At 37.0% G+C, this 14292-nt stretch overlaps 1 protein-coding gene across 4 annotated transcripts in view; it reads left to right on the plus strand.

Annotated features, from left to right (window-relative positions):
• Positions 1-9969, plus strand: part of CERS6 (ceramide synthase 6) — an 80693-nt gene extending 70724 nt beyond the window's left edge. For 2 of the 4 annotated variants that reach the window (XM_015868584.3, XM_085552437.1), the window contains exons 9-11: positions 2996-3152; positions 4006-4029; positions 4583-9969. In XM_015868584.3, coding sequence (XP_015724070.2) covers positions 2996-3152; positions 4006-4029; positions 4583-4744 — 343 coding nt within the window. In that variant the 3' untranslated portion in view covers positions 4745-9969. The remainder of the gene's footprint in view (positions 1-2995; positions 3153-4005; positions 4030-4582) is intronic. The other 2 variants (XM_015868585.3, XM_085552438.1) reach the window with 2 other exon arrangements.
• Positions 9970-14292: the final 4323 nt, after the last annotated feature.

Raw genomic sequence — 14292 nt, forward strand, 5'->3', positions numbered from 1 at the left:
TTTTCTTATGACAACAAGAGCTATATAACCACAGGTCTGCCAGTTTTCAGAATAACTACTTTCTAATTGCCTTTTTGTGTCAGTGATTATCTGCATGAGCCAAACAGGCATAGAATGATCCTTGCTGAGTTAAAATTAAGTTCTTTTCACCATTGGTGTGCTGGAACAAGCCCTAGTTACTTATTACTATCTCTCTCTCATCTCTGCATGACCAGCTGACTAGCACTTCCTGAGTTTCCTCATTAGTTAAACAACACTGTGGAATACAGCCATGTTATTAATGCACACACTGGGTCTCCAAATAGTGATCCAGTGCTGCCAGTTTGCACTGTTCTGTCTCCTTCCTTTTATCCTGCAATCAGCTTCTCTCTGAGTGAAATTGCAGCATGGGTTATTAATAGGGCAGCACAGAGCCCCTGTCTGTAGCAGCTGCTGAAGAGATTTGCTGAACCTCTTTTTTTTTTTTATTTTCCTGTCCTCATTTTTTTTCTAGCTGATTTTGACTGTTTTTTGCAGTTCCTAGCATGCAGAGAATTTGGAACATTTTCTGATACTGCTTTTCCTTCCAAGCACATTTTCTAATGTTTGGCCCTTTGAGCATGTGTATGGTGGGAAGGCAGCATGTGGACCCTGACAGAGGCACCCTGCTTCATTCCTCTGAACATATTGGTAAAACAGAAAGCTCAAACCCACAAGCATCCTACTGCATCAAAACAAGACGTGGGCACTAGCTAAAGCAAGATTTATGGTTATTTACTAGGCATGGTGAAAATCTAGGTAACCAGATAAATCCCAGCTGCCCAAACCTCACCTGTACTCTGAATGAAAAGTGTTTTACTTATGATGGCCTTACTTGTCCTCACTGGATCCTGAGGCCAGTGAAAACCTTTCTATCCTGGCCAGTATTATGGATAGAGCTGGACAGACATATCTAAGTGCTCTGCAGTAAAATGAATTACTTTCTTGTTATAAAAGTAAATCTTTTCTGACACTGTTTTGACCTCATTTTGCTCATAACATTGTCTAAAATAATGCACAACCTAGACTGGGATAGCAGATATTGAAGGAATGAGTTCTTATTTTAATCCAGTGTATTTGATTCCCGATATTATTCATGGCATCATTGAGTGGATGCTGCAGAACTAACAGCAAAAATTATGTAATGTCCTTGTAATTCAGGTGTTTTGTTGTTTCAGCAGGCAACTCATAGCCTATCCACTTAATCAACAGCATTTATAAAGAGTTTCTGGCAAGCTAACTAAAGAACATTCGAAGAAAGCACTAACTTCAACTCTTAGCTCTGTAGCAGACATACGTATATATAATGTCATCCCATCTGCTTTTGTCAAAGATGTCCTTAATAATGCCTGGTTATTTTATTTCCTCAAGTTTACAGCACTTGTGAACTCAGGACTCTGCAAGCTATGTAAAGAAAAATTGAAGTCTATAAAATGCTGGGTTAATACTGATGAGTTTACAGGAAAGCTGTAAGAAATTGAAAGGTTATGCATGTCATTCATCACTGTGGCTTTGCAGTGTAAATAACAAGTAGTGGCATTTGTTCAGCATTTTAGGTTTTAAGACTTATGTGATCGCAACTGGAAAAAAATGAAATGAAAAAGGATTTTATCAGGTCTTCCAAAGTCAGTTCCTATCCTCATTTTTAGTTTTTATAGTCTGTGCCCTGTGGCTGCAATAATGACCTCTGTTGTTGGGGACAGGCTGTTCAGTCAGTGTTTCCACTTTTCTTCTTGTATTATAGATCTGTAGCAGTGGGGTTTGCTGCTAGTGGGACATATTTTACAATGCTAGAGTGAATTTAAAAGCAGAGCAATGGTACTGGTTCACTTCAAGCCTCATTAGTGCTCAAATATGAGGAGGCCATTACAGCAAATCACTTTGGAATAAACACCGCATCCATATAAGTTCTTATGAAAGAATTCTGATGCAGGACAAAGGTATGCTTGATAAGTTTTGGGGTAGTTTTCCCCACTCTTGTTTCACATTATTTGGCTTTTTTTTTTGACAACTGGACCAAAACACCTGATACCAGACACAAGCAAGTAAGCGTTCTGCTTTTTCACTGAAAGCTTGTTTCCCACACAACAATTTGCACAAAGGAACTGTTTTTGGAATTGGAAACACTCTCTTTGACCTTTCTGTTTTCCAATATTTTGCACTTCGGCAAGAACAGTGTTAGAAATCACTGCCTGATTTATGCTCAGTGCTGTTATATATATAAATCATTATGCTGTACTCTGACTTAAGTGTGTGTACGTACTTATTATTGCTTGAGCTGATTGTAATGTTTTTGGAAAGGACTGTAGCTGTGGCAAGTGTGATTATTAAAAAGTGGAGCTCAGTGTCCCTAGTGTTTCAAAAGTTAAGCTCTGCTGTCCTGAATCCTTGCAGGATCTCAGAAATGTCCCTTTTGCATTCAGACAAAGCATGTCTATTGCCATCTAATGACTATAGATTGATACTAATTCTCTTCCCTGGATCGGTTGCAACCCTATTGCAGCCTGGGAATGCGGGAGATGCGTTCAAAGTAACAGTCCCCATATATGCTCTTTCTTTTGTGTTGGTAGTACATGGGTACCATATCTGGAGGGTGTCAAGATGAAAAAAACTTTATTTAAAAAATAAATAAATAAATAAATCAGAATTGAGCAATCATTATTATTGATCACCATTTTGGTTATTTAAGACAAGTGATACCTGGCCAGCTTTATAAAGGAAGAAGTGCATGCTGACAGTTTTTGTTTCCTGTGTGTAATGTGTGTGTTAAGTTACATTAAGCACTGAAAGCCCAATTTTGGTGGTGGTTCTCTCTAGAGACACCAAGATGATTCAGACCAAGTCACTACTGCTGTAAGATGTAACTACATGGGTAGATCCCATCTAATCCCTTATTTGTCTTGATTTAGAAAGAGCATCCTTTGAGATTACTGGCTTAAAAAAAGTGTAAGGATTTTTCTGTTCCTTTCTCTTCTAGGATATTAAACACTACGTTGTTTGAACTCTATGAAGCTCTGGGCAATTTTCCTGCCTTATGGGTCTTCAATGTGCTGCTTGTGGTTCTTCAAATTCTGCACTGTTTTTGGTCTTACCTAATAATAAAGGCGGCCTACAAAGCTATTTCAAAGGGGAAGGTAAGACAGCACTGACAGGCTTTTGTTTCATGTTTACTATTTTAACTGTTTCAGTATCAATACATGGTCACTTTTGGGGTACATTTTCTTTCTGAATCCAAATACATTAATTACTAAACACACATCTTATCTAAACACTTTATGTGTTTAGATTTTCCATTTTATGGAAAATTTGTCAACTACCTCTAGCAAATATTAAATAAGTTAATAAATCCCCTAAAGCAAGTGTATTTATACATGCTTTCACACACTTTTTTTGAATGACCTGATGCACTAGATCAAACTAATCTGGGGAAATAGAATTTTAAAAAACAAGCAAACTGTTTTCCAGGAGCTGCCAATTCTGTTTTTCTTCTTCATACTAGTTAGAAAAGTGTTAGCTTCCCAGCTGATATTAATAATAATAATACAAACTGAAATTCTTCTGCCTTTGCTAGTGGCAAGGTTACAAACCACAACCTCTTTTTGGTATTTGTGAGACTCTGGGAAGGGCCAGAGGTATCTCCCCAGCAAAAGTGTTTGGGATAGAATGTACTGTCTTGTTAGCATTGTTACATTTGATGGGGAGATGTAATTCACAAAAAATGCTAACCTCATTCTACTTTGTGTGAGAAACAACACTTGTATTTGGACTATGAATGTTATGCCTAAGGACTGTGTAAAGTATGGGATATTTTGCCCTTAAGGATTAGAGCTCATAAGTAGTTATTTTAGATGTGTAGCCACCCCCAAATGGAATAGTGACTGTTCTATAGATAACTGCTTTCTCTGAATATACATCAGAACTTGGCCTGTTGTTTCGCATCCTCTCTTACTCTGCTTGTCTGTCCTTTCCCTTGTGCTGCATTGGAAGGCTGGAAAGTGGAACCCCTTGCATGTAAGTTTCATTACATTTACTATACAAAAGATATTTTTGTTTTAACAAAAGATGCTTTTGTTTTTGTTTTGCAATTTCTGCCTGATTTTTTTTTTTTATTTTTATTTTTCCCATTGCTTGTATTTAGATATTTGAAGAAAGACTGTCTTTTAAGGCTGTTTTTACTTCTTGTCTGTGCATCACCTAATATTCATAATGTCTTGGTGTTATTGCATTACAAGCATTTTTGTACATAAATACTGTTAGGATAACAACTACTCTTGCACCATTCAGGAAGCATACATGAGAGTATGAGTCCTCTGCCTTGTAGTTCAACCAAGGAAATTTAAGTTGTATGAAAGTAGAGTCAGACACTTGCAGAAAGACAATGGCCAGCTTAAAACTGCCTGTACATTAATCTAGAACTAGGCAGGAGGAGAAATGTGCCAGACCTGATGCCGCTTTCAAATCTCCAATTGAAAACTGTTTGAATTCTCTGATTCCAGCTTGAATCAAAAAGTTCTATTCTTTCCTTAAAATTGTCTACTGCTTGTTTTTTCTTCAAATTCTACAGGTAACAAAGGATGACCGAAGTGACATTGAGTCAAGCTCAGATGAGGAAGAAACAGTACCTCGTTCAAAGACCCTGCACAGCACTGTCACCACTAATGGGACTGGTGGTGCCAATGGGACAAACGGGTATCTTACTGGTAGCACATGCTCAGAGGAGCATTAATCTTTGAGTGTCACAAGACACAAACAGAATGAACTGTTTGCTACTGTAAGTAAATTAGAAGTTGTGAATGCGGTTTCTTCATATATCTCAGCGTCAAAAAAATTAGGAGTATCAAAGCATTCTGATAGTGCACTGCCATACTCCCTGTTCGTGAATGAAGACGACACATCATTCTGTATACATAGGTAGGCATGCTGTATGTGTATGTAATTGACACAATGGGAGCATTATTTTCACTTGTACCATCTTTGAAATATTATTTATTCTGTATTACTTCTGGGAACTTCTGGACAAAAGGGAACATCCATTCTCAAAATATCTCTTGGGATTCTCAGTGGTGGAGAGCATCATGCTCTGATCTCTTCTGTCCATCCCTGTTGCTTTTGCTGAGTCTGCTATAAATAATAGTTGCTTGATTTGTTACTTACAAAAGATAGAATATAGCTTTGCAGATTCTAGTTCTGCTTCAGATATTTTTGCTACATTTGTGTTTTAAAGTGCTGATTTTGAAACTGCCTATCAAATTACATTGGCCCTTCCTCCAACATAAAGTTTTAAAAGACTGGATTGATATTTTGAATGCTAGGTAATATGGTCAATTAGCAATTAGGGGAAAAAGAACTGTTGTGATTGTGGAAATGTTCAAATTCAAAACTGGTGATTAATTGCACTAGAAGAAGATTTGATTAGTTGTGCAAGTGTCCAGAAGCATTGATGTCAGCAGTTAGGATGCACTCAGTCTTGCCTTTTATTTTTCCTTGCAATTTTCAACATCTATAGATTGCAGCTTTTTACACAGATTCCATGTTGAAAGGTATTTGTTCAAGTGCACCATTGTGAATCCAGATCTCACTCCTGAAACTGTTCTTGCAAGTTCATAAGGATGAGAGCAGAGAACGAAAAAAAAGCGGATGAAAAGTCAGTGTTTTCTTGGACACAGTTTATATTAGGTATCGTTCTTATAGTTGTTGCCACTATTTTAGTAGGCTGGAGAGAGAAAAGACAGAATGCCACACATTACTAGAAGTAGCTTAAATGCATGAAAACTTGAGCAAAATTCACTTAACATAATTTTTAACATAAAACTTTGAAGGTTCAGCATTATTCTGTCACTTTTATAAATCAAATTTAGATTGTCTGTTGAATAACTTTGCTCTCCTGTTTCATCCAAGATTTACAAACTGTGTCCTGAAGAAGACAAAATAATACCCCAAATAGGTATCGTTTTAACATGATATACTCACTTCTTCCAAGATCAGAGTTTGACATAGGATGCTAAGGATCATAAAACTCTTGTGGGACATTTTTCTGTTAGTTGTGATAGCAGTGCCAAAATAGGCAAGGTTCTCGGGCAACAGACTCTATGCAACCTACTGTTCAACAGTATTGTGTATGTGCACAAAGAACCAATGTGCTTATAGACCAAAGACGTATATATATATATATATATATATAAAGAAAAGAAAAAAATATGGAAGGAAGGAATAAACTGGGAAAAAAATGTAACAGCATGTCTTATATATTGAAGGAGACTAGAATGTTGCCTTCAGCTGAAAGTCTAGTCCAGGAAATATTTCTTTATTCCTCCTACCTATGCAAATGGTAAAATATAGATGGTTTCTGGCATCATAAAACATGTTTAAAGACTCTACTGTATACGGACTCCACTGAAGAAAGTTTTGTTACCACTTCTCTCTTTTTGAGGAAAAAAAAAAATTGTTCTATTCCACTTGTGAGTCTTGAAAACTTCTGAAACTTTTATTACTCATAGGAAGCATTTGCATATTAGCAAAGATGCACTGAAAGTAAGGGCAGAATCATATGAATGAAAATCACACCACCACTTAGTTGAACACAAAGGTAAGAAAATGAAAAACTTCTAAATCATGGGAGAAAAATTGTCAGTTTTGATACTTATACAGCATCCTTCATTAGTCAGCAGTTCCATAGTTTGTATGTCCCTGAGCATATCAGAGGGAGAAAGGGAACCTTATTTAAATCTTCCTCTCCTCTAAAAGCTTCTTTGAGTCTCATTTTTTTCATCTGTCTTCTGTGCCTCTGATTTTAATGCAAGTAAAACACATGAAGATAGTGTGTAACACATATGGAGATATCGTGATTGCAATAGAAACTATCCTATCCACAGTATTTGAAGTGGACACTGTTCAATAATTGTTGTTAAGATTATACTAAGGTTTTAAAACAAAGTGAATAAGCCTTATTATTTCTGAAATCTGACCTGATAGTCATTGAGAATAACATCTTAGAATCATAGAATATCCAGAGTTAGAAGAGATCCACAAGGGATTGTTGAATTCAGCTCCTGGCTCCACTGAGAACCACCCACAATTTAAACCCTAAGAATGTTGTCCAAATGTTCTTTGAATTTTGGCCAAATGAGGTTGTGACCACTGCTCTGGGGAGACTGCTCCAGTGCCAACCAGTCTCTGGTGAATAGGCCTAAACATTCCTCCTTTATGATTTTCAGATTTGGCTCTACAGGATTTCCCTTTTGCAAAGATAATTACAAAGCTGGTGTTTTGGCAAATATTTTGTCTTATGTGGGGGGCAGAATGTTGCTCTCAATTGTGAGTATACACCTGTATTACTGTCACGTCTTTGGTATCTGGACAGAAAACAGTTCCCATTAACAATCTCCAAACAAGAGGCAGGTAACCTCAGTCCCTGTTGATCCTCACCAGCTGTTCTGTGTTGATACAGACCTACAGTCAGTGCTACAGAGTTAACTAACTGCCTCTGGCTTAGTGTATCCCCATTGTTAAATAATGTAACTTGAATGGAAACTTGCATTGAAAATGATTTGAATTCTAAATTAAGTTGTATCTGTCATGTACTAAAGCATGTAAATACTTACTGTGGTTAATCTGACCTCCCCCCCCCCCCCTTATTTAACTTATTTATCTCCTACAAACCAGGCTTTTTGAATTCCATTCTTTGTAGCCTAGAATAAAAACAAATATGTCTAGAAAATATTCTGAGTAACAGAGACAAAAGGCATGTTTGTGAAAATGGGATGAGAGCAAAGAAGCTTTGAGTACTTATCTAAACTTTGCTAAACAATTTTTAATGGAGATTAAGAGTTCTTAAATTTTTTATTATTTTTTTGTCCTTACCGAGAACGGCCAAGTGTTTTAGTGATCATACTTGGCAGCGTGCTTTGATTCACTGCTTTGGCCTCATCTTCTAGAGAAGATCACGCACTTGTTTCCTTTTCAGTTCAATTTGTTTGCTTCTTTGCTGAAGAGGTTTGTAAGGTGCTTTTGGAGGCTGTTACATATATAAAGGATAATCACACGTATTCCTGAAAATTTATTAAAATGATTCGCATGGCTCATGGTAAATGCAATATCTGAAAAGGTTCTGTATATTCATACCTTTTGTAGAATTTAGAAATGAGGGTTTGTACTCTGTAACCTTTTTGTCTTCAACCTCTATGCTCTCTGTCTATAGTACAGTACACGACACAGTGGTTAAGATGTTGAAGTAGAAAAATGAGGAAGTGATGTGTAGAGTTTGTTAGTAAATGGTAGGAATTTTTCTTCTCTCCCTAGCCGGTCCAGAGTACATTAAAGTAAGATTCAGGTCTCCCTTTGCTTACTGCTTTTCATATTCTCATGTTTTGTACCAGAGAAAAAAACATATATATTTTTTGTTGGGTTGTTTTTTTCTGAAGAATACAAAACAAAAACACTTTAAACAAACACTGCAGAAAATGGGAGAAATATCTAATGAAACAACAGTGGTGAACTCTGGAGTCATTTGGGTCTTGATTGCTGTTAAATAGTGCTAGTTCTATAATACCAAAGCGTCCCATGTTGTTTCCTTGTTGCCATTTTGTATTTTTTCTATGTGCTAATTATTTAATTCAAGCAGAATTGAAACAGGTGTCACAGTTTCAGATGTGTTCAACTCCTGTTTCAGACTGGGACCATTCTGTATGATTGCTGATGCCAAATCCTTTTTCTGAGACCCCAGTACATGCACTAAAACTTTGCTTACAGTAGAATGATTCTTGTCTTAAATCTGAATGAAAATCACTTCACAGTTCTGAACAGACTTTGATGGCAAAAGCTGTTACCCTGCAACAAACAGTGATCAGCTTGAGGTGATTTAGATGCTGTGTTTTACGCAGCCTGTTCTACTAGGAAGCATCATGCCTGTTATGTTCATCTTTTCATTAGCTCAGCCTTCCATATTCTCAGAGAAATATGGGCTAACATTGGTTTTGTATAGTTGATGCTTTGGTATTTTTTTAATCTATTTGCTACAACCCATTTTTGTATGTCTCCTACTTGTCTACTACTTGTGACATTTGTTGTAAAAGAAGCTGTTGAATACTTTTTATCCTTCCTGTAATGTAAAAACTGTTAGGCCTAACTTCAGTGTTCTGCAAACTACAGTTGCCTTTAAACCATAAAGAAAAAACAGTTTTTATTACTTGCTTTGACAGGTTTGATTTGGAGCAGGGACATAATGGGAACTTCAGGAAGACAACCTTATTCTTTATTTCTTTTCTTTTTGGAAAACCTTTATGGAAGTTTGGAAAAGTGGCATATGTATGTAGACTTTAAACTGTAAAGACTTCTGACTGTAGTTGCAATGAAAACACAGTGCTTGAATGTGTCTGTACAGAACAATTTTGAAATTGCTTTCAATTTGAAAGTGGATGAAAATGCCATGAAATTATGTTTTGTAGCCATGATTAGATATGAGATGAAAAAATCAAAATGATCTTACTTCACCTATAATGATCTGTGCAGTAAAAGATGTTTTATAGCTTCTGTTGAACTTCTTGTTGTCCCAGGATTTAAATTTCATAGGCAAGTTCTCATACTGTACTGTGCACGTTGACTGCCTATTGCAAGTCAGGGTTAGAGTGAGGTAGATGACAGGTAGATGACACTTTCAGCTGTGTTTTCATTACAATCTTGTGCGTGAGCAACTCTTTCAGAAATGCAGCGATATGTAGGAACTCCACAGTTCCAGACACAGTGATGTGCTAGCTAGCTGAAAGTCCTTTAATGTACAGCTGTTGCATAGAACTTCAGGAGTTATTTTGTGTTTAACTCAGTTTGGTTTTGTTGGTTGTTTCTTTTATAATATGGAAAATTATTATTCCTCATAAAGTCTCTGGAACCAATCAATATTGTGGGCTATTTTAATTTGGAGACACTTTCATAATAAACATAAATATTAGGAATGTACTGTCAGTTGCCTTATTTTGCATGAAATGCTAACAGCAAGTTTTCCTTTGTCTTAACTCATAGGTTGTCATCCACACTGCAGATGTCAGCATTTTTAGGATGAACCAAGTATGTCTTTGCAGAGATTGTCACTGTGGTATTGTCTGGCATTTCTTGGTTGAGACGATTATCAATGAGTGTTAGAAGAGCAAGTTCTCTATGTGAAAAATAGACATTTTGCTAGGATTTCAAATATAAAATTCTGGAAGTTACCATTTCTGAGTGTCCAGCTTTACCCACTTCTCAAGTGGTCTACGTGATCAGAGTTTTATAAAAATGGATGTTCTTTTGTATGTTTCAGGTTAGACGGTCAGTCGGTAAAGCAGCAACTCCAGTGCACTGAGTTGGAATTTTTTGTACACTCGCAGTTGTAGAGTTTACAAGATATCACCATCAGGCAGCCTCTGGTGCAGCACTAGAACACTGTGAGGAACTTCTTGAATGGTGAGATGCATAGAAACATTCATGCAGCTTCAGAAGAAATTTCAGTAACATTTTTGCAAAACACAAGTACCAGTTATATAGGGATATCCACACATCAGGTGGAAGTTTTTCTTCTGGGAGATGATTAAACCTAGAAATTTACACTATATTTCAAGAACTAATTACTGCAGTTTTTTAATGTCACCATGGTAATATGTAGAAAAAAATCTTGCAGATTGAGTGTATCAAATTCTTTTTAAAGAGATGTACTGGAAGATTTAGTTATTCAGGAATGTATCTAGTTGTATGTTTAATGTCTTTTTCTTCCTAATCCATTTGTACCACTCAGCTTACATAGCACAGGTGACAGCAAGTGTGTACAGAAAATGGCACAGGATAATATAAAACAAAAAAAACCAAGACTTTCTTGGTGTTCTGCTTTCAAGTCTGTACAAATCTGCAAAAGAAAGTGTAGTGGTTCTCAGAAGAAAGCAGGAGGCCTGTGCTGCTTCAGAAGAGCTAAAACACACCAGCTGCCCACAGACAGCTTCCTGCAGGACAGAAGGTGAGTGGAAGGAATCCAGATGTATAAATGTGTTGAGTGTGCAAATTTCAGTGTGGCTCAGTAGTTCATCACACTGTCATGGGCAGAACCCAGGAGCGTGCATAGAAGGATTTTCTGCTCCACAACATCAGTTCAGGCTTTTCTAATGCAGATGGAAGGCTGTTGTTTCCCTGACTCATGCTGGTGGTTTTTTTGCTTCTCTTTTGTTGTATATGAGTAATAAGAATGAAGATAGAATGTATGTTGGGCTAACTTAGGTGTCCAGAATTCTTACTAGTGATTGCCGTTCCCCTCTGGCACTCTCAAAGCCAGAATCTGTCACTCCATGAAAACTTAAGCACTAAGCAGCTGGCTTTAAGTTTGATAATACAAAACCTTTCTGTGCAAGGCAAATGTAAATTAATTCTGCAAGCAAGTTTATTTTATTTTTACACATCCAGTGAAGCTTATCTCTATGCACATGTTAGAGGGGCAGAGGTTGAGTGCTAGAGGATAGCTGGCTTTCCCCAGATAGTTGCTGCTGGTCCATTGATGGAGGCACAATGCTTTGCTTTGCATGAAGGAAACAAGTGAGGCTGTCTGTAGGAGGCAGCCTGTGCTTGCGGAAACCATTGAAGAACATTGTGAAAATATGCTTTAGAACTAGTAGATGAAAAGCACTGAAGGTTTTCCAAGGTCCTACTTTCATGAAATTCAGAATTAATGTTCAGTGTGAGAAGCTCTGGGTTTCCACATATAACAGACTGCAGAAACCCCTAAGATTAGATTCGCTGGCAAAATAGATTGAGATAAAGTGTTCTGAGGGAGAGTAACCCTACAGAAGCAGAGACAGTGGGAGAAAAAAAAAAAAAGAAAAAAAAAACTGGAAGTAAATAGTGATTACAGAACTTTTGGAACATTAAGCACAGCAAATTGGACTTGAGCTTGTATTGTTAGATGTCGGGGAAAAAACTATCAGTGCAATTGTGAGACAATCTGTAAATGTAACATTCAGCAGGGAAGATGACAGTCTCCTCTGGTACAGGTTGAGTGGTGATGGTCTCAGTAGCCTTCTTGATTCAGGGATATCAGAGCAGCCATCAAAAGACTGATTAATATATTTAAAAATAGGTCATGCTTCAGACACACTGTTTTACCTGCAAAATTAAAAACCAGAGCCATTGTAGAACTGTTTTAGTGGAGATGAGGAGACTGTAGAAATGCCATCAGGCAAATATAGTACAGGAAGCTGTTAGACCGGAGCTTGCTACATCATTCACATCATAAAGCCAGAGCAGTGGAACAAGAAACAGTTCTGAGTCTGATATTTTTGGAATTGATGTGTGTATATTGACTGCACAGATAATATTCAAATCTTCACTGTGTTATACATTAAGGAGCTTTGGGTTTAGTAATTCTGCCAGGTGATCAGTGACAAATCCATGTGCTGCTTGTTTACTTCTCATAGAAATTCCAAATTTGAAGCCTAAGTTGGGGCTGAGAAGTGGTTACAGAGCTTGCCAGAACCCAGGAGTGGGATCTAGCAGACTCTTTGGAGTTGCATTAGGCCTCTTTCTCTGCTGAGACAGTTATTCCAACTGAAGCTCTGGTGCAGAAGATACAGGACACTGAAGAACTGGGCCCATGATTCAGTACTCTGTGCAAAAGAATGTATTGAGCCAAGTCAGGCAAAGTGCATGTTTCCTTACCAAGCAGTGGGTCAATAGCAATTAGCATTGTTCAACATGCTGTGATCTGAGAAAAGGAAAAGTGGATTAACACTAATTGCATCTTGTTTCAATTTATCATTTCAGTGCACAGGCACTTTAAAATATCCATAAGGCTATAGAAAAAAACAGTGCACTTACATGATTAAAAATTATAATGTAGTATCTCTAAAAACTTATGAATTTAATGCTTAACTCGAATATGAATATCAAGTAGTGTTGCAGCTACTGGTGTTTCAACAGTGTATTAAAAATCAACAGCAAGGTAAAGGGGAGAGCCACAAATCCATGTTCCACACTGAGATGTGGAAAGGGAACAACTGTTATCCTTCTGATTTAGCAGCAGCCAACCAGGCAACAAAATAGCATAACTGAGGACTGGGGCAAGCTCACACTCACTAGGAAGATTGTAAGGAAGAGATGAGATATTGCAGTGAAGAGAAATGGCAGTTTCAGGACAGTAACACAGATCTGTGGGAAGCCAGGCTTCAGTACCTCTGGAACAACTTGCTTACGAGCTCAAGATTCTGAAGTGTTCTTTGTGGATAATTTTTAGACTGATCAGAGATAATAAGTACAAGAATGAATTCTCATTGTTTGGCAATCAAAGCTGTTTCCCAAAACCTTTCAGGCATAGAATCCTATTTCAGCAGTACAGCCTAATGTGTAATTGGGTTGCACCTTTTTCTTTCAAAAAGGTAAGAGAGTATTACAATAATTATCTAGTATAGTTTTTTCATAATGTTAGAATGTGTACTGTAATCTGCCAGTGGGACTAAATGACTTATGTATGCACAGGTTTGTTATATCAAGTTCAGCAGAAATTTGAATCACTCACAAATAAGTGCATAGTGATTTAAGGGTATTATAACAGTGGGACTAATTTAGACAATTTCAGGGTATTGAATAAATTCAGTTTATTGAAGCATTAGGGAAGATAGTAAGTAATATAAAACAACTGAAACGTGATAGAGAAGCACATTTGCTTTTTATAAAGTCTAGCAAAGTGCAAGGGGGGTTATGGAAAACATCAAATTCAGTCAAACCACCTCCAATCTTGTTTGAGTAGCTGTATAATAAAACTGTTGTTAGCCAGAACAACTATTAAAGTATTGCAATTTCTTTTCAAATCTGACCTCCAGCGAGCTAATGGTGAATATGGTGAAAACACTAATGTTTAATATTTTGTCTCAAATTCTGCCCTCAAATTCACAATGAATTTTTAATATACTTTAATATATTTTAAATCCAACACTTTTTCCTAGATTTTCTGCAGTTATGGAATAAATTTGATGAGGCTCTGAGCATACATGCTGATGTGCATTAGAAGTTTCTCTGTAGTCATTAGTAGCAGCTGGTCAATGAATTTCAAACTTAAGCCTCAGTAGCTGAGTACAGGTAGATAATTTGAAAGAGAAGGCAGTATTTAGGGCTGGGAACATTACCTATTTTAAATATAAAAAATAAATTTAAAAAAGCCTTTTCTGACTTTTGCAAAAATAGAATCTCTCTGGATCAAGATAGCTGTGATCCTACTGAAAGATGGAGCACTCCCAGCTGAAGGGAGATGGATGACTGTGTCATAGTCAC

Source organism: Coturnix japonica, chromosome 7 (genome assembly GCF_054131305.1).
Source record: "Coturnix japonica strain WE chromosome 7, WE-NBRP24, whole genome shotgun sequence".
Taxonomy (NCBI): Eukaryota; Metazoa; Chordata; class Aves; order Galliformes; family Phasianidae; genus Coturnix; species Coturnix japonica.